The 22,345-nt window shown below is 44.7% G+C and overlaps 1 protein-coding gene across 1 annotated transcript; it reads right to left on the bottom strand.

Annotated features, from left to right (window-relative positions):
* Positions 1-19,003: 19,003 nt before the first annotated feature.
* LOC308327622 (proteasome inhibitor PI31 subunit-like) lies at positions 19,004-19,909 on the bottom strand (the record flags this gene model as incomplete). Its single annotated transcript, XM_080781145.1, has 1 exon — positions 19,004-19,909. The coding sequence occupies one exon, from the start codon at positions 19,907-19,909 to the stop codon at positions 19,004-19,006; it is 906 nt and encodes a 301-aa protein (XP_080637271.1).
* Between the last annotated feature and the right edge of the window lie 2,436 nt (positions 19,910-22,345).

Below are 22,345 nucleotides of genomic sequence, written 5' to 3'. Positions count from 1 at the left end.
ACGATGAATCAGAATCAGAATGATGGAGTTGTATGGCACACAATCCTGTAATCATGAACACCTTTGCAAAGACAATATCCGCCGGCCTTGGAGCTATAGAGCAGTGATTCTCAAAGTTTTAATTTATAAAAATTCTGAGAGTGTATGAATAGAACGTTCCATTTGTACACTCCGAGAGTTACAGACCTGCAAGTGTCCATCGTAAGGCTTAATTTAGTCTCGCGTGGACAGACTGTTGCCTCCCGCAATTTTCAAACGCTTCCGACCGTCATACAGTCTGGAGCACGGAAGCTCTGATCATGAGCATACAGTCTGGAGCAAGGAAGCTCTGATCATGATACTCCCCACTTCCGTTTGGTCTTTACAGTCGTGCAAATGTATCCTAATATAAATCTAAATTTTCCAAGCGTGATGATTCAAAAACCAATAACGTGCTGCTTAGCAGAAATGGAAATTAAAATATACCATGTAAAGATATTTTAAAACATGGAAGGAACAGATGCAGCTACCGTGTTCGGATTTCGGGAGGTGTAGTTCCAGACTCTATAGCATTCGGAGATTGTGGAATAGCACCCGTTTTGGATGTTATCACCCGATAATCAAGAAAATGTTCGTAATCAGCACCGTAGAAATACCCCCAGTATGTGATAATTAACATACTGGGAAATCCGGAGGAGAAACTATGGGAACATTTGCTTTTTGTGTCAATGACGGAGGCGCGCCGTGTCTGGTGGACGTGCCGAGCGTTGCGAAGGCCACCAGACCTGATTCATGTTCTGCACTGTGTTCTCAATAATAATAATAAAACTGTATTTGTATGGCAGCTTTCAAAGCTGGCTTACAAAGCTCTTCAACAAGCAATTCCATTGTGGGGTTGATTGGAGATTGTGTTCACGAGTTATTTCTTTATTTATGTATTTATTGTGGGAATAAATAGGCATGTATACAAGGTTAATTTGTTCGACCTGGCATCCTTTAGTTTGTATAGTTTCAATTTGCATGGGATCCTAGATAACTATTTGTATGCATTTGATGCACGTATTATCAAGTGTTTATTGTTTAGCTTTCTTTTTGTAAGTTTGCTAAATGCCTTAATTGGAATAACACAAAGCTGTTTGATGCTTTATCACATAACTCCCAACATAATGTGTACATAATTTGGTGAAGATTGCACGCACGCACGCGCGCACACACACACACACACACACACACACACACACACACACACACATAGTCACATACCCACTAAAACCTGCCTGGTTTGCAGCCATTTAACTAACACTGACTTGTCGCATTTCTTTTGATGCATTTGATGCTTCGTTCATATGCGGTTTACCTGGTATCCTATACTGTAGTTTCAAATGTACTTACACTTGAGCCAACATCTCCAGCTGTCCCCAAATGTGGCCCATTTTCATGGCACCTGCCTCCAAGTGTCGGTGCCATGAAGGTGTTTCGTGGCCGACCTCTCTTTCTTTTCCCTTGAGGGGTTCCACTTGGGGTTCTGTCTTGAGGTGTTTGAGGCTGCTTTTTGGAGCGTATATCTCCAAAGCCGTTGGAGGAACCCTTCCTCTGCTGGTCTTTGGATGGTGAGTTGCCACAGGTCTTTGTTTAAAATGTACAGGATTTTTTTTTTTATAACCTGACCTTCTAATTTATTGACATGATTTGTCAACTCGGTTGTTGGCTTAGTCCGAGGCTTAAAGGTCTTTAAGGAGATACGTTATGAAACGGCTATGGACAAATTAACGTGACATTCTCTTCCGGTGCCCTCGCAGGGGGCGGGACTGTGGCGGCGCTACACTACATTGTTGACTCTGCACTCACAACTTAGCCTACAGTATGTGACTATTTACCATGTTGTTTATCAACTATAGTCCATGCTTGCTCTGCTCATTCTGAATGTACCGTACGCGCCCTGAAGTCCCTCTGGGTGAAACGCTCTGCTAAATACCTGAATAATTGAAACGTGTGGCATCCCCTACTACTGCATGCCTCTGCCTCCTCTTCTCTGACAGAGAAGAAACGCCAGTATAAGATAAACAAGGAGTTTGTTTTAGAACGGTGAATCGTGCAACGATACTCTGGAGTCCCAGGATAAAAACATAATATCAGGAAATGAGCATAACAGACCTTCTATAGAGGTAAAGAAAACTGAGGTGGGCTGAGGTGTGCATAAACAATACGCCTGCATAATCTAAGTATATCTAGTATTAGCTCACGCAATCTCTCCACTGTCCCGGGAGAAGTGAGATTTATTTCTAGAGTGCGGACCAATTTTAAAGATTAAGCGCCTTTTATATACTGGAACTCTTTTTGATATACATATTTAGTATTATATTGAATATTGTTGATGTGGCGAAACTTAGAGGAAGGAGATCTGGGTCTGGATGTGTGTGCTTCTGTTTTGTGTGTTGGTTTCAGTTGGTGTTTGTGCATTTGTGTGTTTGTGAGTGTATGTGTGCGTGTTTCGTTTCCAATCCTCATCGGTGTTAATAGGGGGAGATTGAAGACAATATTTGTGTGTATGTGTGTGCGTATGTGCGTGCGTTAACCAAAAATAGCCTGGTCTACAAGCTCACAACGCATAATGCTGCAACACTTTGTGAGCTTGTATATCGGCTATTTGTGGTGCATAACACAGACACTTAAGTATATCATCTCTGAATAAAGATTGGCTATTTTGGGGAGGGTGCCTGGTCTCAGTCTGCCGACCTCGTATTGGCGTTGCCCTAAATAGATATATAAGAAAGGCTAAGATGGCTCACCTGCGCTGCTGGCCAATGGAGAGCAACGTCGCTTTGTGGTCGGCCATCTTACAGAGGGGCAGCATAACATTGTGTCTATGGGGCTTTTAAAATAACCATAACTTAACTTAGTGTGTTATAAACGTCAGAGACGTCCGCATACGTATTATGCTTTTATGTGACGTTCATATAAAAAATAACATTAAGCTGATGACGCGTCCTGCATCATAGCCACGTTTGTAAATCCGTCAAGATTTGAGCGATTTATGACTGTTTTAGTTTGAGCTGCCATAGAACATACTGCACTGTTAAGGCCTGCCGGGTGAACTACGTCAGAGACTCCGCCTTGATCCATCTAGCCTTTATACAGTATATGTCTATGTTGCCTCACTCATAAAGAGTTCCTGGATCCGCCCCTGCAACTGAGTATACCATCAATCTTCAGTGTACGGATGTGACCGTGCATGTGTGTGCATGCGTGGAGGAGGAGGTGGGGGGGGGGGGGCACTTTGAGCCGAGGAGATGATTAAATGAATCAGGAAGGAAAATTCATTCATTATATGATTTCCATCTCTGGACGCAGCCATGTGGTGGAGAATCCCCCCCCACCCCCCACTACGCACACCTTGCTTTAACACGTAATAACACCCTGCATATCTCTCTCTCTCTCACACACACACACACACACACACACACACACACACACACACACACACACACACACACACACACAGCACAGGACATGCAAGTCAAGGACAATAGCATGCTCTCGATTGAAAAATAAATATATAATAAAGCATATGAACGTACAGTATATGCGTCATGAGGTTATTTTAATAATCAAAGGATTGTACGGGGCGGATGATACATTGGCTGTATAAAAAATGATAATGCATGTGTGAAAGTACCGTATGCGCACGCCCTATCCTTGACATGTACCGTGTGTGTGTGTGTGTGTGTGTGTGTGTGTGTGTGTGTGTGTGTGTGTGTGTGTGTGTGTGTGTGTGTGTGTGTGTGTGTGTGTGTGTGTGTGTGTGTGTGTGCGCGCAAGCGTGTGATGATGAGTAAGTAGGAAGGTGGAGCAAAATATTGTCTTATTGCAAATGTCCACAAATCCTCCACAGCGTATTTGAGGCATGCAGCTCAGAATTTGTCACAAGCAGCTGGCTGTTTCCTCCTCTCTTCTCCTCACCTCTCCGATTTTGCCTCCTCTCCTCAAGGACCCCATTTTGAGAACCACTGTGTCAGAGACACTTGCTCTTTTGTTTTGAGTAAAGAGCTAAAAAGGATATAGTGACCTCTAGCCCGGCAAAAGTTATAGGACTACAATTCCCATGCTCCTCCAGCCAATTAACAGACAGGTGTGTACAATGTGAAGCAGGAAGACACCAACAAGAGATATAGCTCTCATCTGTTTACAATTGATAATAATTCATCATAAAGGATTACGTTCTTTGTTGGATGCATGTTGGAGAAACCTTGTTGTGTACAGTTTAAGCCATGTTGTGCATGAAGTCAGCCTGACGAGCCAAACACCTCGCCACAAACGTGAGTAAAACCACCCAAAATAGCTTGATAACATGTAGGAAATTTCTGTAAAAGGCATCTTAGTTAGTAGGGGTAGGAAATATGGAAAAATATAATCTCACAATATTGTTTCAAGCAGTATCACGATACATGCTATTATTCATAATATATATTCATGTATTTTCTTTTTTCTTGGCTTAATTGTTCAAGTTACTTAACAGTACAACCACCTACAAGGTAAAAGAAAAAGGAGTAACAGAACGTTTAGACCAAAATACTTTTGGCTAAGGAAACCGTCGTTCTACAAAAGTATCAATTTGCATTCACTGTTTAGACTGTATTGTCCCAGAGGGGTGTTTATTTAGACTGTTTAGACTGTATTGTCCCAGAGGGATGTTTATTTAGACTGTATTGTCCCAGAGGGATGTTTATTTAGACTGTTTAGACTGTATTGTCCCAGAGGGATGTTTATATAGACTGTTTAGACTGTATTGTCCCAGAGGGATGTTTATTTAGACTGTTTAGACTGTATTGTCCCAGAGGGATGTTTATTTAGACTGTTTAGACTGTATTGTCCCAGAGGGATGTTTATATAGACTGTTTAGACTGTATTGTCCCAGAGGGATGTTTATTTAGACTGTTTAGACTGTATTGTCCCAGAGGGATGTTTATTTAGACTGTTTAGACTGTATTGTCCCAGAGGGATGTTTATATAGACTGTTTAGACTGTATTGTCCCAGAGGGATGTTTATATAGACTGTTTAGACTGTATTGTCCCAGAGGGATGTTTATATAGACTGTTTAGACTGTATTGTCCCAGAGGGATGTTTATTTAGACTGTTTAGACTGTATTGTCCCAGAGGGATGTTTATTTAGACTGTATTGTCCCAGAGGGATGTTTATTTAGACTGTATTGTCCCAGAGGGATGTTTATTTAGACTGTATTGTCCCAGAGGGATGTTTATTTAGACTGTTTAGACTGTATTGTCCCAGAGGGATGTTTATTTTCATAGCCTGTCGAACACAGAACCACACAAGGAACACGTAGCATACAACAGATATCACTTTAATGTGTCATCATGGCTTCCTTGTTTGCTTCCTAAAATGCCATATAAGCATCTCTATAATTTCTACATTTTATGCTTCATGCGTATGAATGTCCTACTTCGTCATAATGCGAAAGTCACTCAAAAGTAGCAAAACTAGCCCATGTACAAGCTCACGGACGCATCACTATAATATGTGACACAATTGTGAGCTTTTAGATCTTCTATTTTCAAAAACGATGACACGAAAAGGTACGACGATCCCTGCTCTGTACTGGCTCCTCTCCCTCTGTCTCTCTTACACGAAAATAGATAAAACATTCCCCAAAAAAAGAGCAGACTGCAAGCTCTCAATGCTTGGCAATGTGACACGCTCTGAGCTTATGCTGAGAATATAATACTGCTATGAATACAACACAGCGCAGTACATATCAGAATATACTCCCAGGCTATTTCCACTGAATGTTTTGCCCCCACAACAGGGATGCTAGGGTTCAAGTGTTTAACTGGCTTACTCGTGGTAGATTGCTCCGGATAAATGTCAGGGGAAAACATCCTGAACTCCTGAATGCTTTGCAGATATACTCGTCTTTTACAGTTTTTACTGTCCTGCTTTTTGTGGTGCATGCATATCGTTGGCTGTATACTGTATATACAGTAGGCATATGACTATAGGGATGTCCCGATCACATTTTTTTGTTTGTTCCCAATCCGATTCCGATCATTTGATATTGAGTATCTGCTGATAGCGATTTTTCCTGATCTGATATATTTTTATCGGACACTAATGCCATATCACAATAGTACAATATAAAAAATCACAATATCCAGTCTCATATCATGATATGGATATAATATTGATACTAGGGAACTAAGTATCTAAGGCCTACATATATTTGTACACATTTGCAGGTATTTGCACTTCACTGGAGAATACCTTTACTTCTATTCAGAGGCAAATATTGTACTTTTACTCCACTAGTTATTCGAAAACGTTAGTTACATTGTTAACCACTTTAGCCCAATATTTCTGCCGTTTGAGAATAGATATTATATAGGCTATTTTCAAAAAGATGTGTATACATTTGAAAGCTTTAAATGGGGACATCCTGCATAATGAGTAGGCTACTGTTTTGGTACATTTTGATGCCAATACTCTTGTACTTTTACTCAAGTACGTTTTGAATTCCAGACTTTTACTTGTAACAGAGCATTGTCTACATTGCAGTATGGATACTTTTACTGAAGTAAAAAAAAATGTATAGCACAAGGGCCGCAGCTGCATGGCTGGCTTTAACGAGACCCTCTGATCCAGTGTCATGCCTGTGCTATGTCGTGCAGAAACCTTGTATCTCCGTAGCTTTTTTTCTTTTTCCGCAACTTAATTACCAACAGTGACGATATTATGGTCTGTCTGTCTGTCTGTGTCTGTGTCTGTGCCTGTCTCTCTCTCTTCCCATGGCTGCTGTTGGCTCAGCAGGGTTTCTTGTCACTTACAGCCTCGGCCCGATTGATTTCCGTCCCTCAAAAGAGCGCAACTGCAGCCGGTCGATCCATAAAACAACCCCGCTTCGCCCCCAATACGTAGTCCCCTCGTCTCTTCTCCCGTGATGAGACTCCCGGCGTCCCGAATTGATTGCGAAAGGCGCCAAAATAGAGGCCAGTCAATCCGACACATCAGTATAGAAGAACAGAAGGACTAAAAAAAAAGGCAGACGCGAGGGAGCCTTTAAGGTGTTACCGATCTATTCAGGCTGCAGGCAGCCATTATATATCGTAAGCAGCGCGCATTGTTGCATGCGGCGGGCGGCGGCTCCTTTCTTTCGTCGCAATTACCGGGCTATTGTGACACCTCCGCGCCGCTCCACCTAGAGAGAGGAATTGATCGGAGACGTCAACCTTTATTCCCGTCTGTTCTATGAGGCGTCATAAGTGAAAGGGACTGGCCCCGGTAACTAGATGGCAGGATGTGTGTTTTATAACCCACTAAGACCGAGGCCTTCTGAGTTCACTTTGTCAGACTTCATCATACTTTGTTTTCGTGCCAAGGTTACCACCCCCCCCCCCCCCATTATGTTCTGCCAGGGACCCCCATAAGAGAATATGTGTGTCAAAACAAAAATAAAAAGATCAAACACTTTTCTGAAATGTTCAAAAGCAGATATACGAGGTTGTAGATCTGCTATTTTTGAGAACCAATATTCCACTAAATACACCTAAATCCTTGCCTTTTTATTTTTCTTTATTCTTTCTGAGCAATTTATGGTAGAATTTAGCTATAGCTAAAAGTCTAAAATAACACGGACGCATTCCCGGCTTTAACGAGATAATAGACTCATTTGGCCGCAGTGAGCTGACATCAAAGGGAGGCAGCGTTGGCGCTCGTGTGTGTGTGTGTGTGTGTGTGTGTGTGTGTGTGTGTGTGTGTGTGTGTGTGCATATGTGTTTGTGTGTGTGTGTGTGTGTGTGGGTGGGGGGGGGGCGAATTCATCAAGAGAAACTTCTGCATCGGCTACGACTGCGCTCAATCAAACCGCGTCCCCTGCGGCGGCCCGCCTGCCCGTTGACAAATGCATATGAACTGCGAGTCAATGCACTTTGGGTGATATGCTGAATTGAAGGTCCTAGTCTATTGACTTTGCATAAATAGACAGGTGGGGAATAAATTGAGGCTTTCAGCGAGAAAGGATTGTTTTTGTCGCCGAGGGAGCCGGCTGCTCCTGTACTGTAATACGTGTTCAAAAGGTCATTCCTCGGGGCCGTGGATTTGATACTTTTATAGTTTTTGTTGTTGTTGTTGTTGTTGTATACAGCGTAATTGTGTTGTAAAATGTGTGCGCCTGCGGATGAAGCATGCATGCGCTCAGCCGTGCACACACACACACACACACACACACACACACACACACGCCTACGCACACACATGCACGAACACAGAAACATTCATGCAGACACACATGCACATAAGCACATAGCCTATACACTCGCTTGCATTATATAGCTGCCATTTGTACCATGGTTTAGCCTTTTTTTTAACTCTTATTATTATTATTAATACTATTTTTTTAATTAATTATTTTTTTAGTATTTAGTACTATTGTTGGTATAAAACGGCTTGAATAGAAACTATTGTTGCTAAATGGCTTGAATAGAAACAGGCCATGTAGACCTGATGGGACATAGCATAGAACAGTGGTTTAGAATAGAAACAGGCCTGTAGACCTGATGGGACATAGCATAGAACAGTGGTTTAGAAAAGAAACAGGCCTGTAGACCTGATGGGACATAGCATAGAACAGTGGTTTGAATAGAAACAGGCCTGTAGACCTGATGGGACATAGCATAGAACAGTGGTTTGAATAGAAACAGGCCTGTAGACCTGATGGGACGTAGCATAGAACAGTGGTTTAGAATAGAAACAGGCCTGTAGACCTGATGGGACATAGCATAGAACAGTGGTTTAGAATAGAAACAGGCCCGTAGACCTGATGGGACGTAGCATAGAACAGTGGTTTAGAATAGAAACAGGCCTGTAGACCTGATGGGACATAGCATAGAACAGTGGTTTGAATAGAAACAGGCCTGTAGACCTGATGGGACGTAGCATAGAACAGTGGTTTAGAATAGAAACAGGCCTGTAGACCTGATGGGACATAGCATAGAACAGTGGTTTAGAATAGAAACAGGCCTGTAGACCTGATGGGACATAGCATAGAACAGTGGTTTGAATAGAAACAGGCCTGTAGACCTGATGGGACATAGCATAGAACAGTGGTTTGAATAGAAACAGGCCTGTAGACCTGATGGGACGTAGCATAGAACAGTGGTTTAGAATAGAAACAGGCCTGTAGACCTGATGGGACATAGCATAGAACAGTGGTTTAGAATAGAAACAGGCCTGTAGACCTGATGGGACATAGCATAGAACAGTGGTTTGAATAGAAACAGGCCTGTAGACCTGATGGGACATAGCATAGAACAGTGGTTTGAATAGAAACAGGCCTGTAGACCTGATGGGACATAGCATAGAACAGTGGTTTTCAACCAGTGGTTCTTGAGGAGGTTCCAGGTGGTCCCCAGCTAAATGATGCAGAGTCGGTGACCAAATGGACCCTTATGGAACTTTAACTCTGGAGAGTGTAGCATGAAACCAAATGGACCCGTAATGGACCTTTTGGTTTCATTTTACGCTCTCAAAAGTTTTTGTTTTACTTATATTACTTAATTGCATTACTTAATTTACAAGAAGTCCCACACAATTAGAGAATGTAGAATAATTGCTATTTTGATCAACATTTGCCTGTTTTCCCTCCTAATGGTCCCAATCTCGTTATCCAACGATAAACACATTCTACGTTTTGGGCTCTGAGAGCCTAAATGTCATCAAATGGAGGTCCGTGGCTCAAATGGCGAATAAATAATGGACCTTGATATGAAATGGGTTGAGAACCACCGGTCTAGACTGTACTCTAGATCAGGCTATAGGGCTGGTGTGTGTGTCTGAGGTGTGTGTGTGCTGTAGTGTACTCTGATGTGAGACCATAGACAATGTTCTGACCTTGGTCAGACTTATAACAATCGTAGTGTGTAATTTTATCTGACGCTATTTCATGCTCGTATATGCAATAACAACATTCTCCCAGTGAGCAGGCTGGTACCTTCACTGCCTGCCTTGTATGGTTTCCTCCGCCCTTTGGCGTGTGGATGTGTGTGCGTGGTTGAATGTAATGCGCATAAAGCACGTTGGAGAAAGGTATATAAAGGCAACATTTACAATTTAACTCCCTCCAGCACCATTGTACACAGCACAGTATTGTTGTTACTGTCGGGCAGAAACCTCATATCACAGTGACGATAATGCCACTGTTGACGGAAGCAGTAGCCTACTCACACGTTTTACTTAAGTAAATGTGGCAATGCCCTATTGTAGAAATAGTCTGTTACAAGTATTCTAATTGTACTTGAGTAAAAGTACAAAAAAGTATTGCCATCGGAATATACTTAAAGTACCACAAATAAAAGTATACTCATTATGCAGAAATATCCCGTTCCACAAGTTTTATACACATTGTTCGCAAATTACAAGCTCACAATGCATCGCATTGCGATGCATTGTGAGCTTGTAATTTGAGCTGTGGTAGTCTCTCAGTTGAAGTTATATACTTGTGACCAGATTTGACCTTCTCAGATTTGATCTTCTCCCATACCAGTTGTAAACAACAACATAAATGAGAAGGGGGAAAACTCTGACACCTCCAGAGAGAGAGAGAGAGACACACACACTTGCGCGCACACATGCACACACGTGCGCAAGCAACGGGCGCACCCACACAACCTATACAGACGTGTGAGCATTGGACTGTGAAGCCTTGATATACACTTGTGCACACACGGCCGCGCGGCACGCACACTCGTACGCACGCGCAGAACAACCCACTTTAAAATTCAGGAAGCAGGCGCTCTTATCTAGAAGGATTCGCACGATCAGAGTTAAATGGTTTTGAATTTGAACCCTATACTCAACAGACCACAGGGTGAGATCAGAGTTAAATGGTTTTGAACCCAACAGTACCATAGAGTGCAGAACAACAAACTAAAGCTGCAATCCGGGACGTGTTTGAATGAATACTATTGGGTTGTTTTATCCAATCTGTGTGTACAGTAGGTGCAGCATTGGCCGCTTCCAACCTTCTCTAGATCAGGGAAGGCTTTGAAAAGCTTTCAATGATCAATCAATCCATTTTGGCATCCCAAATGTTATTTGGGATGCCAACATTTGTTTCTTTAAGCAATTGATTAATGTGCTCGTCTGACCATTATTTCGATGAGGGCTTCGGCCTTTCTCCGTTTCCAAATGTGTTTACTCCTCACTCATATTGACTAAACAAAAACTAAGTCAGGGTGACTAAAACTAAGACTAAATGCAATGACAATTTCGTTGACAAATTGAAACCTAGAATATAATGTTAGGGAGGGTCTAGTGGAGAAGAGATCCAGTAGAACTAAAGACATGTTCATGCATGCTTATGGTTATACTGTAAAATAAGCCTGTGTTAAATAAGCTCTAACGACTCCACCAAGGCCCGCCAAAATGTTTTTGTCGACCAAATCAACTGTAGATTTAGTCGACTAAAATCTTGTGATATTTAGTCGATTATAACTAGACTGAAACTAAAACATTCCAGATGACTGAAATATGGCTAAACATAAATGACATTTCAGTCAAAAGATATTTCCAGGGCTCTTTTCTGATCTAACGGAAACGTGGCAGGATTTTCTTGCGGAGGTCCTTTTCATTACGACAGGATTCACTAAATCTCTGTCTCACAGGACAGCTATAGGGTCTTGTTTTGTGAGCTCCTCTGATGCTGTTATCTCTCATAGAAGTGAAGTCTGCTCACCTCACCTCCCCTTTCATATAGGATCACGCACGCACTCACACACACGCGCGCACACGCACACACACACACACACACACACACACACACACACACACACACACACACACACACAGGCACACAGCTCAGGGCTTAACCACTTAAGGCCTACACTTTGTCCCCCGCTGCCAACCAATAGCGGACATGGCCAAGATAGAAAGTGGTTAACTTTGGGAATGAATATCTCTCTCTCTCGCTCTCTTGCTCTTGCTCTCTCGCTCTCTCTCTCTCTCTGTGTGAGAGAGAGCAAGACAGAGAGAGGCAGATCGACATGGATCCATTTTCTCTCTCCATCCTCCATCAGTGACATGACACACACACACACACACACACACACACACACACACACACACACACAGCTCATTCCCCATCAAACGACTCAGTTGGCACCAAAATTAGCACATTTCATATATATATATAAATAAATAAAAATCAGACAGAACTCTCCAGCTATTTATCCTGTCTCCATTATCAGCCTTTATTGGTTGTCCTCCGTCGGCCCTGATATTTCTGGCTCACCGGTTCGGCCCCTGCAGCCACTCGCCCGTTTCCTGCCAACCCCCATCAATCTGCCAGCCCAACCCGCCCGCCCGCCCGCCCGGGGTGAGGTCCCTCCACTTTACAGCCCCCTGGACCAGGCGGCCGTATGCCGCGGCCCGTAAAAAACACTCTCATTCTGAACCGTAACCCCCCCCTTCCATCGTTCTGGGATGAGCCAAGCGCCGCTTAAACCATTTTGGGCGCTTATACGAGCTTGTAGGTCTGCTATTTCTTTTTTTAATCGTAAAAATGTGGCACATATCTTTGAATATATATTCTTTCAAAGTGAATGTTTTTAACTCGGGCCTAAATGGGTTAACCCATTAATACCTGAGGGCCTTTGTATATCCTGGACAGTTCTCTCAAGACCTGGCCTATATAGACCTATCGTCACTGCCGGGATGCAGAAAGCTCTCCTCTCCATATGTTGATGTCTTTACTTGATTTATACTACAGCGTCGCACAAAGATAGCAGGTCTGCAAGTGACGCGCTTTTGAGCTTGTATAGATCAACTCCTTTGTTTTTTTGTGGCTTTCACCTTTATTTTATATTTTTTTATGGAGGGACAGACAGTAGGCTGACAGGACATGGGGGGGGGAAGACATGCAGTAAAGGCCGTCGGGATTGGGAGTCGAACCCGCGGCACACTGCCAGGCTAGATTACCAGCCAAGGTGCCTGGACCGCTGAGCCACGGCCCAGGCCAGATCAACTCCTTTCTGCTGCTTTTGAATTTGAATCCTGAAATGTAACCGTAACTGTTTTGGACACATCCAACCCGATAGAGATGATACAGTATAACAAAAGACACGGATGCTTTCCCAGTTTTAATGTCTTAATTGGACTCCAACCCCAAAACCAATCCCGCCGACCCCTTCCTCTCAACCCCCCGTCCCCCCCGTCCCCCCGCCCCCCTCGTCCCATTCCACCTGAACCTTTTATTATCCCAACTTGTAAATTCAACAGCGAGTGCCTCTGGGCCCCCGCCCGGGCAGTTATCTTTTGGTGCGGACACGCAGCACCTGTGCGGGGTCAAGACAAGGCAATTTGCAGGTGCGTGCCTGCGGAGAGAGGAAATGAGGGGACTGGGAGATGGTTTTAAATGGTAGCCTTTTTGTGTGCATAGGTGCACATGTGTGACTGTGACGTGCGTGCATGCATGCATTTGAGAGAGATGTTTTGCCCGTAGGAGGTGGGTGGGAAGAAGAAGGCATTTAACCTCCAAATAATCATCGGTCGGATAGGCCTACGCCATGATGGCGTGCTCGTGCCAGGCATACATGGCCAGCCAGCACAGAGGTGTCATTACACAGTGCTGGGAAAAGTACAGTACTATACATTTCTTAACCAAGAACACTAAACCTAATTTTTGCCAAACCGTATAATATTTTATTTCAGCAATCTATCTCTCAGGTGCCTTGAAAAGGGGATAGACAATTTATTTCTTGGCCGCTATGCTGTCATCAAGCCAATCCAACCAACTTACTTAGGTGGAAATTTCCACCTCCCCTGGCCCTGGGGATCTGAATGATACCCTTCTACACCTCCCCTGGCCCTGGGGATCTGAATGATACCCTTCTACACCTCCCCTGGCCCTGGGGATCTGAATGATACCCTTCTACACCTCCCCTGGCCCTGGGGATCTGAATGATACCCTTCTACACCTCCCCTGGCCCTGGGGATCTGAACGATACCCTTCTAGAAGTGTTTTTCTGCACACTGCTGCTGAGTCATGGGTGATTTGTTGCTTGTCTTACAGTTGCGCTGTACAGTACAAATATAGCTTAAGCACATAAGTGCCCAATAAGACAGCTGTGAGCAGTTCAGATGGATACCAGTCCAAAATGTATTCTGACCCCATAGGCTACATTATGGATAATTAGTATGGACTTAGGTGTTTGCACACCGGCCGCGTTTTTCAGAAAACTGATGGAGCTTCTAAAAATCCAAATTCGCATCCGATTCGCGCCCGGTGTGTGGAGACCTTAAGACTGTTATTCGTCTCAACTGCAAATGTTTTTGCATTGTTATTTAATGTGAATGACGCTCTTTACTCGCTGCTTTTGTGTATTTTTTTTATTTATTTTTTGGGGAAAGACGCCCCAACTTGAAATACAAATAAAAAAATGTCAAGGCACTGAAAAAGTGAAGGGTGCTATGTAGTACGTGCCTTGTAGACTACAGTACACCAAAGGCAGCGCAGTCCACCTCACTTTGAACGAGCTGCAAAGCGTTTCCCGTCTCACGGGGCCCTAAGGCATTGCTCTAACTACAGCATTAAGTGGCTCCTTCTTACTGGAAGCCAAGCTTTTGGTTTATTGCTTTATTGGGATCCTCATTAGCGGTGCATTCATGCAGCAGCTATACTTTACGCTTCCTAACCGTGGTCCACACAATAGACTTTACATTGCACTGCCCAGCATCAGTTGGAACCAGTAAATAGACCTTGACCATGCAGCTATGTGTTGATTCAGAGCCCTTTTCAAGGTAACACCCGTGCTCATGACCGGGCATTGACAAACGACTAACCAAATCCATCACGGGACGATCGCCGTCCGGGACCGCGATCGGTGTCAAAAACGCACCTTTTTGATTAGAACCGTAATCTGTGAATTGGATTCAGAGAAATCGGCTGGAGAGGATTTTGGCTCCTGCCCATTACAATGGAGGGGGATCACTTTTTCCGATGGACCAACGACTTCCGGTTTTTAAAGTTGTGCAATAGTGCCTCATATATGTTGCTCGCCGATGTCAAACATAAATGTAAGCTTAAAAGACGGAACATCTCCGTCTTGGGCAGACAACGGGTGAGTTTGAAAAGACGGAGATCTCCGTTGTGGGCGTTTCAACTGGACCCTTATGAGTCCATTTGGTTCCATTTGTACACTCTCTGAGTAAGGATGAGTGAGGATTTGTCCCACAGATGACAATGTTTTTTTGGAAATGGGGGTCCGTGGCTTCCAGCATATCAAACTGCATGGGGGTCCTTGAGATTAAAAAATAAAAGTAAATGATGCTTCGTCAACAGACACCATGGAGAAGATGCCACAAACGAACAAACAAACAAATGCAAATTAAAAGGGATATCTAATCTCAAATGCCAGTCAGCAGCTGGGGAGGCGTGTGAGGAAGATGATTACAGAGTCAGACTTTTAATTACTTCTGTGTTTGATATACAAACTAATAATAATAAATAAAACGGGCTGAAACAAAACACTGCTAAACGGCACAAAACATGAGGGAGAGAGAGAGAGAGAGAGAGAGAGAGAGAGAGAGAGAGAGAGAGAGAGAGAGAGAGAGAGAGGCATAGACAGATGGCTCTTTACGACTACAAGAACTAAGCGCATTGTTAAATGCTGTGTAATGTATTTCGCATGGTGCTGGGTTTGTTTCCATCCATACACCATGGCAGTGGCTCACAAATTGGACCCGCAAATTGACATTTATCAGCCCGTGGACACCCATATCAAAAGATATGGCAGGGACCCCCCCTACCCCCCAGCCCCCATCAGAGAAGATTTTCACAGCAGTGATTTCTCAAATATATATTTTTTCAAGGACCCTACGTTTGACATGCATTAGGGCGGCTATGTATTGTATAATGTACTGTAGTTTATATGTGTGTGTCACAATGTTTTTGTGCCGCACTATGAGCTTGTACGTCTGCTATTGTTTTGTGGGCTGGGGCAGGGGGGGGGAATTATGTTTTGTGGGGTCCCCAGGTGACAGTGAATAATACCTAAAAAAAATCACACCTGTGTGGGGTGCTCTTATCATCATACATCATGACGTGAATTCTTCATTGTCAACTTTGTGTAGGACAAAAATACCCCGTTTGCTCATCCAATTTGCGACAATGCTCATTTGCTCATCCATTGTCAATGGGAAATTAATGTTTGTAAGACAAAAATCTACACTAAATCTCCCCTCCAAAAAGAAAGAAAATAAAAAAGGACCATTACTGCGTCAAAGGAAATCAACAAACTATTATAAAAGAATCACTCGTGTGAAGTGAGGGGCATCATTATACATCATCATACATCATCTCATGAACAACTGAATTCATGTGATTCGTTAGCAGAGTTGCTCGTCTACATAATTATGACGTAAATTTCCCCTTCATTGTCAATGGCTTTTAATGTTTGTGTTGCCACAAATTTACGTCATATTTCAGGCACATTTATGACTAATTTCTCCTTTCATTGTCATGGCATTTGTTGTTTGTGTTAGGACAAAGTTTGTGTTTGCACACGCACTAAAAGCTGGACATACAGTAAAGGAGGGAAAACTGGTCAAACATTGGCCAGATTGTAAAATAATATTAGAACGTTCATAAATACCCTGCTATTTACTTAAGCAATAAGCCACAAGAGGTCTCAGGTTACCGGGTATTTTACAATGGCTCGGGGCGTAGGCAGACCCGACGTGGAGCGGAGGGTCTTCTACCCCCCCAGCCATTGTAAAATAAATTAAATTAAATTCACAAAAGTAGCTACGCTTTGCGCCACCAGAGCGAGCCACATCACTTCCTTGTTTTGCTCTAGGTTTTGCTTGGCAAGTATCCTATGTGACGGGAGAATAGCGCTTGATGTCTCTACGGGGCTGCCTGGAGCCACACATTCACAGTCGTATGAACTGGGCGGTGCTTACACTCCCGCACGGCATGTGTTTGTAATGCAATCAAGCGCTCCCCTTCCCCAGTACAGCTATACAGTACCTTCCCACCTGAGAGTACCACAGTCCCTTGGCCTTTATAAGAGTCGACTAAAGACCTACCTTTTTAACAAGGCACTTTTCTTTGCTACACTGGTTCTAGGCTTCATGCCCTCGTGTTTTAATGTGTTTGCTTCAGTTTATTAGATCTTTTTAGGGGCGTGATGATTATTTTTTGATGCCGTTGCCAATATAGCTCTTTGAGATTGTCACGAATGAAAAGGGGATTATAAATGAAACCCATTATTATTGTTATTATTAGTACTAGACCTGTGCCCGTCGGGAACCGGCCTACTTAGGAATGATGCAAGTTGGAAACAATGAAAATCGGGAATGCATACCGCACCCCTCAATACCCGGTATATCCGTTGTCATATCATAGCATAACTGTCTGTCTGTCTGTGTCACTTTTGTGTCCATATATGGAGATCTCTATCTGTCTGTCTGCCTGTTTCCATTTCATGCCCATATATGGAGTTCTCTGTCTGTCCTTATGGGCATATATGAGCCTGACCATATATGGACATATGGGAGGGGGGTCGGTGGTTGTGATAGGCCGTTGTACAGTGGTAAGTGTCTGTAAAAAATGTCTGAAGAGTGCAAACTGACTGTGAAGTTTGATTGGTGTGATGTATGATGATGTTTGAAGATAAGAGCGCACCCTCACTTGACGTTTTCTTTTTTTTTTCTCTTTTTTTTACATGAACCATTTGAACCCTAGCATCCCCATTCTTGTGGGAACACAGAAGTTACAGAACATCGCAGATCAACATTTTCTTTTTCAATCATAATTGGTCTCACTAGTATCTACCGTAAAGCAGTGATCTGTAATAATTTCACAGCGTTTCTCGGGAATTGAGGCTCAGATTGAGGTGATTGAACAGAGCGCAGATGTTAGTGGCTCAATACTAAATCGCCACTACCTCGCGGTTACAATATTAACGCTTCTGAAGACTTGAAGTTTCGTTAGACAGATTAATTATAGGCGATTTTGCTTCCCAATTGTTGTATATTATATACAGTGAATTTTGGGGTTTTCAAAATAAAATAACAGGTGCATCCAGCTAGCATGGAGCCACAGCACCGGGGCCAATGGTGGCGGGTTAGGAGTTCATAGAAAACAAAAAAAACATGAAATCACAGTTGATGATAGTTCTGTCTATGAAGATATGCAATTTATGAAGTGCTATCTGCAACACAATTATAATATAAAATATATTATATATTATCTAAAAATAAACCCTATTCTTGAGCCCTGTGTTAGCACTGGTCTTTTAGGAGACGCCATGCAAATGTTGTGGGTGCGGGCGGGTTGTGTTGGGACTGGTCCTTTAGGAGACTCCGTGCAAATGTTGTGGGTGCGGGCGGGTTGTGTTGGGACTGGTCCTTTAGGAGACCCCATGCAAACGTTGTGGGTGCGGGCGGGTTGTGTTGGGACTGGTCCTTTAGGAGACACCGTGCAAATGTTGTGAGTGCGGGCGGGTTGTGTTGGGACTGGTCCTTTAGGAGACACTGTGTAAATGTTGTGGGTGCGGGCGGGTTGTGTTGGGACTGGTCCTTTAGGAGACACCGTGCAAATGTTGTGGGTGTGGGCGGGTTGTGTTGGGACTGGTCCTTTGGCTTTAGGAGACACCGTGCAAATGTTGTGGGTGTGGGCAGGTTGTGTTGGGACTGGTCCTTTAGGAGACGCCGTGCAAATGTTGTGGGTGTGGGCAGGTTGTGTTGGGACTGGTCCTTTAGGAGACGCCGTGCAAATGTTGTGGGTGCGGGCGGGTTGTGTTGGGACTGGTCCTTTGGGAGACCCCATGCAAACGTTGTGGGAGCGGGCGAGTTTGTTCTCTGTCATTTTCGTTTTTGGAGTTCAGTGAAAAAAATACGACGAGATTATTGCAGAATTACGTAGGACTACATGGCACTTAATGTGGGACGGGAGTGGCGGTCAGTAAAGACGTGTGTGAGAAGGGTTCCACAACCAGCGTAGCCTGCAGGGGGTCTTAAGAGAACTCCGGTCCTGGTGGTCCTGGCCTGGGTCCGTGTCGTCCAGGCGGGTCAAAGCGGAACTCACGGCGGGGCCCACGGTCAAACCCAGGAGGGGGCAGGTGGTCCGGCTCGGGCTCGGGCGGTCCGAACGGGTCGAAGCGGGCTCCCGGGGGCACGGCCCCCGGAGGCAGGATCGCTGATGGGATCCCGCCGTACGGGCTAAAGCGTGGCGGCATCGCGTTCCGTGGGTCCCACTGCATCCCACTGCCCAGTGGATTCAGCGGATCCAGATCTCCGCTCCCTACATCGGGCGCGGCGTACGGAGGTCTCCAAGGGGAATTCAGCGGCCGCTGCGGCTGCGGCATATATCCGCCGGGGTAAGTGTAGTCTTCATCTCTGTCGTGCCGTTCGTCGTATCCTCGTCCCACGTTGTCGCCGTCGCCGCACGCGGCCGCTCTCTGCGGCGGCTTCTGAGGCGCTTCCTTTGGCGGTTCCTGAGGCGACAGCAGCTGCGTTCTCACCTTCTCCGCCAGGCCGTCGACGTCCTTGTACACGCGGTCAAACGACTGCAGCTGCTCGGCGTCGGTGTGGTCGCCGGTCCTCACCGTCAGGTCCGAGTCCCGCAGCGTGTCGGAGTTGATCAGGTTGATCACGACGGCGTCCTCGACGGTCTGGGCTTTGAGCAGGTAGAGGCCGGTGCCCTGTCTGTCCTGGTAGCGCAGCGTGTACAGCCCGCTGTTGTGGTTCCAGTCGGTGGGGAGCAACTCTGACCTCTTATCGGCGACGCCCGGCTCGTCTCCAGAGCCCAGGCACTTGAATCCGTTCCTAATAATGCCCCAGTGAACGAAACACACGACCGCGTCTTGTGGGCAGCTAATGCTGCGTGCGACGGTCGAGTAGAATGCCTCTAGTCCTTCCATCTCTTGGGGTTGGGTTAGTACTTCTGCTCTGCTCCTCCTTGCTGCTGCTTGCTTATAAGTAAGTGCTTATGAAGGATGACGTATGTCTGTCCGGTCCAGGAATGGGCATGCAGAGTGCAACTTCCTTAAAGAGTGATAGGAGCTGGGACTGCAGTCTGATGTCACAACGAGTCAGCCCTGCCCAAATGCAGAGGGCCTCGTCTTGTCCAAATATGGATGTCTGTGATGTCAGACTAGTCCATTCTGCGACGCGATTGGATGAAAAGTGTGTCAATCTGTGTTGTGACTGGCTGAGGTTTGAGCCTTTATAGGCTGCGAGAAGAGGAGAGGAGAGGAGAGGAGAGGAGAGGAGAGGCTCTGCTGCCGTGGTCATGACCACACCTCCCGTTCTTATGACAGCGACTGGAGGTGTGGTTTTGAGGACAACTGCTTTGAATTGCTATTATTGTTCAAACACAACCGAAACCAAGGATTATATATTTCAAGGGCGAGAGATCACAATCAAAATCCTAATCATTCTTCCTCCACACTGGGAGAAAAACAGCATCTGAAAGTTTTTACACGCGAGTGCAGTTAGAACTTTTCCATTGCGTCTTATGAGACAATTACTAGACTAGACAAAACTAGACCTGTGCCCGTCGGCCTACTTGGAAACGATGCAAGTTGGAAACTTGCATCCCCCCCCCCCCCCCCCCCCGCTTTAGGGGAGGGGGGAGTATCGGCACCCCATCTCTAAGGGTCCATTTCACCCACATAGACCCACAACAATCCATTTGGACCCGTGATGGTCCGCAGACCCACCGTTGAGGACCAGAACAAGACAGTAACCGGTGCTCGTTTGTGTTTATGCCCACCCGGCAAAACCTTCGGCATAGATGCAACTTTGTTAAATCACCGCTGACATCTTTAGTGGCGAAATAAATAAAATAATCTCACACACAAAGCAGCAGGATTCTCAGTTTCTTGTGCTTGCGTTATAGAAGCATTTAATGAGACGCACGCTTCCCCTCAGATGCTGTCAGAGGCACAATCGCACTGTTATAATGTTAGGGTTGTAGTCAGGTCTTATCACTGTCACTGTTAAAGCAATTCTTTCGAGAGCAACATGGAATATAGATTCACTATTCATAGGAGGAGATAGCAAAACGCACTCCCAGGCGGGGCGGCTGCCATTCAGCCGGGGAAAAAATGCATCCAAATGAACGCCAGCGCGTTCTCATTCATGGCCTAGAAGGTGTCGCTGTTTCCCCTCCTGTTGTACTATTGGGTATTTGACCAGACTTTGCACTTGATTTTTATTGCTATGTTCATGAATACTAATGTTTTCAGTCGCTAGTCTAATGTCTTCTTTCACTGATCATGATATGCATTTTTGTACATTTAGCTCCCATCATTTTTTTTATTAATTCTAAATTGGGGTAGGCATTAGGGTAGGCCTACGATGCTACTGGTTCCGTACTCTTCAGCAATGATTACTATCGGTGTATAGTGCTATTTACACTTACTTTAACTTATTTTAACCTACCTTTAACTCTGCAAAAAGCAGCCCAAATCACTTAAGCGTACAGTATGCCACGACGAAATCCACACCATAATGAAAAGCTTTAATCTGACTTTCAACATCCATGGGAGGAGGGGCGAGATCGAAGCCGCCGTAGGTAGGTAGGTCGGCCGGCCGGCAGGTCGGTTGGTATAGGTCGAACGCTTTATGGCAGTTCTTAGATTTTTTTTTCTTGTATTAATTCAATAAATAAAGAAACATTTTCTTAATATATAATATGAATTAAAAACTAAATGTATATAGGAAACCAAAAAAGTCCCCATAAAAGTTTGTCCGTGAGCCACAAATGGGTCCCTACCCAGTGTTTGGGGAAACAGTGCTTTACAGTACACGTCCCTGACACGTACAGTACATACTGTACTTATAAGTGCGTTGGTGGGACAGGGCTCCCCTCTGAATGGCAGCACTGTGCAGCTTATCGTATCAACACCGCCCGAAGCAGACACATGACTCAGTGGCATATTATCGTGGCAGGTGGTATTATTAACGGGATGTAATGATCTTGCTGAAGGACAAAAGGCTACAGCAAGGGACTGAACCTTCAGGGAGTAAAGCCCGACCCCCCCCCCCCCCCCTCTCCTTCTTCTTTCCAACCACTGGCCTTTCCTGTCACCCGAATGCAAATGGACACCTTTTTAAACATGCACTCCCCTCTATCTGTCATCGGATAACCTTGGCTGACATTCCGGTGGAGTCGAGCCGAGCCGATCTCCGGCGTGTGTGCGTGCGTGCGTGTGCGTGTGCGTGTGCGTGTGTGCGTGTGTGTGTGTGTGTGTGTGTGTGTGTTGTCAAGTATAGGACGGGTTAGTTTCTGTGCGCTCCAACTAGCTTTTAGAACTGGCGGAAAGTACATTTTGACTGAGAGCATGCCATCG

The sequence above is a fragment of the Protomyctophum bolini genome (assembly GCF_963924005.1).
Source record: "Protomyctophum bolini genome assembly, chromosome: 13".
Lineage (NCBI taxonomy): Eukaryota > Metazoa > Chordata > Actinopteri > Myctophiformes > Myctophidae > Protomyctophum > Protomyctophum bolini.
This window is presented reverse-complemented; position numbering and strand designations above follow the sequence as displayed.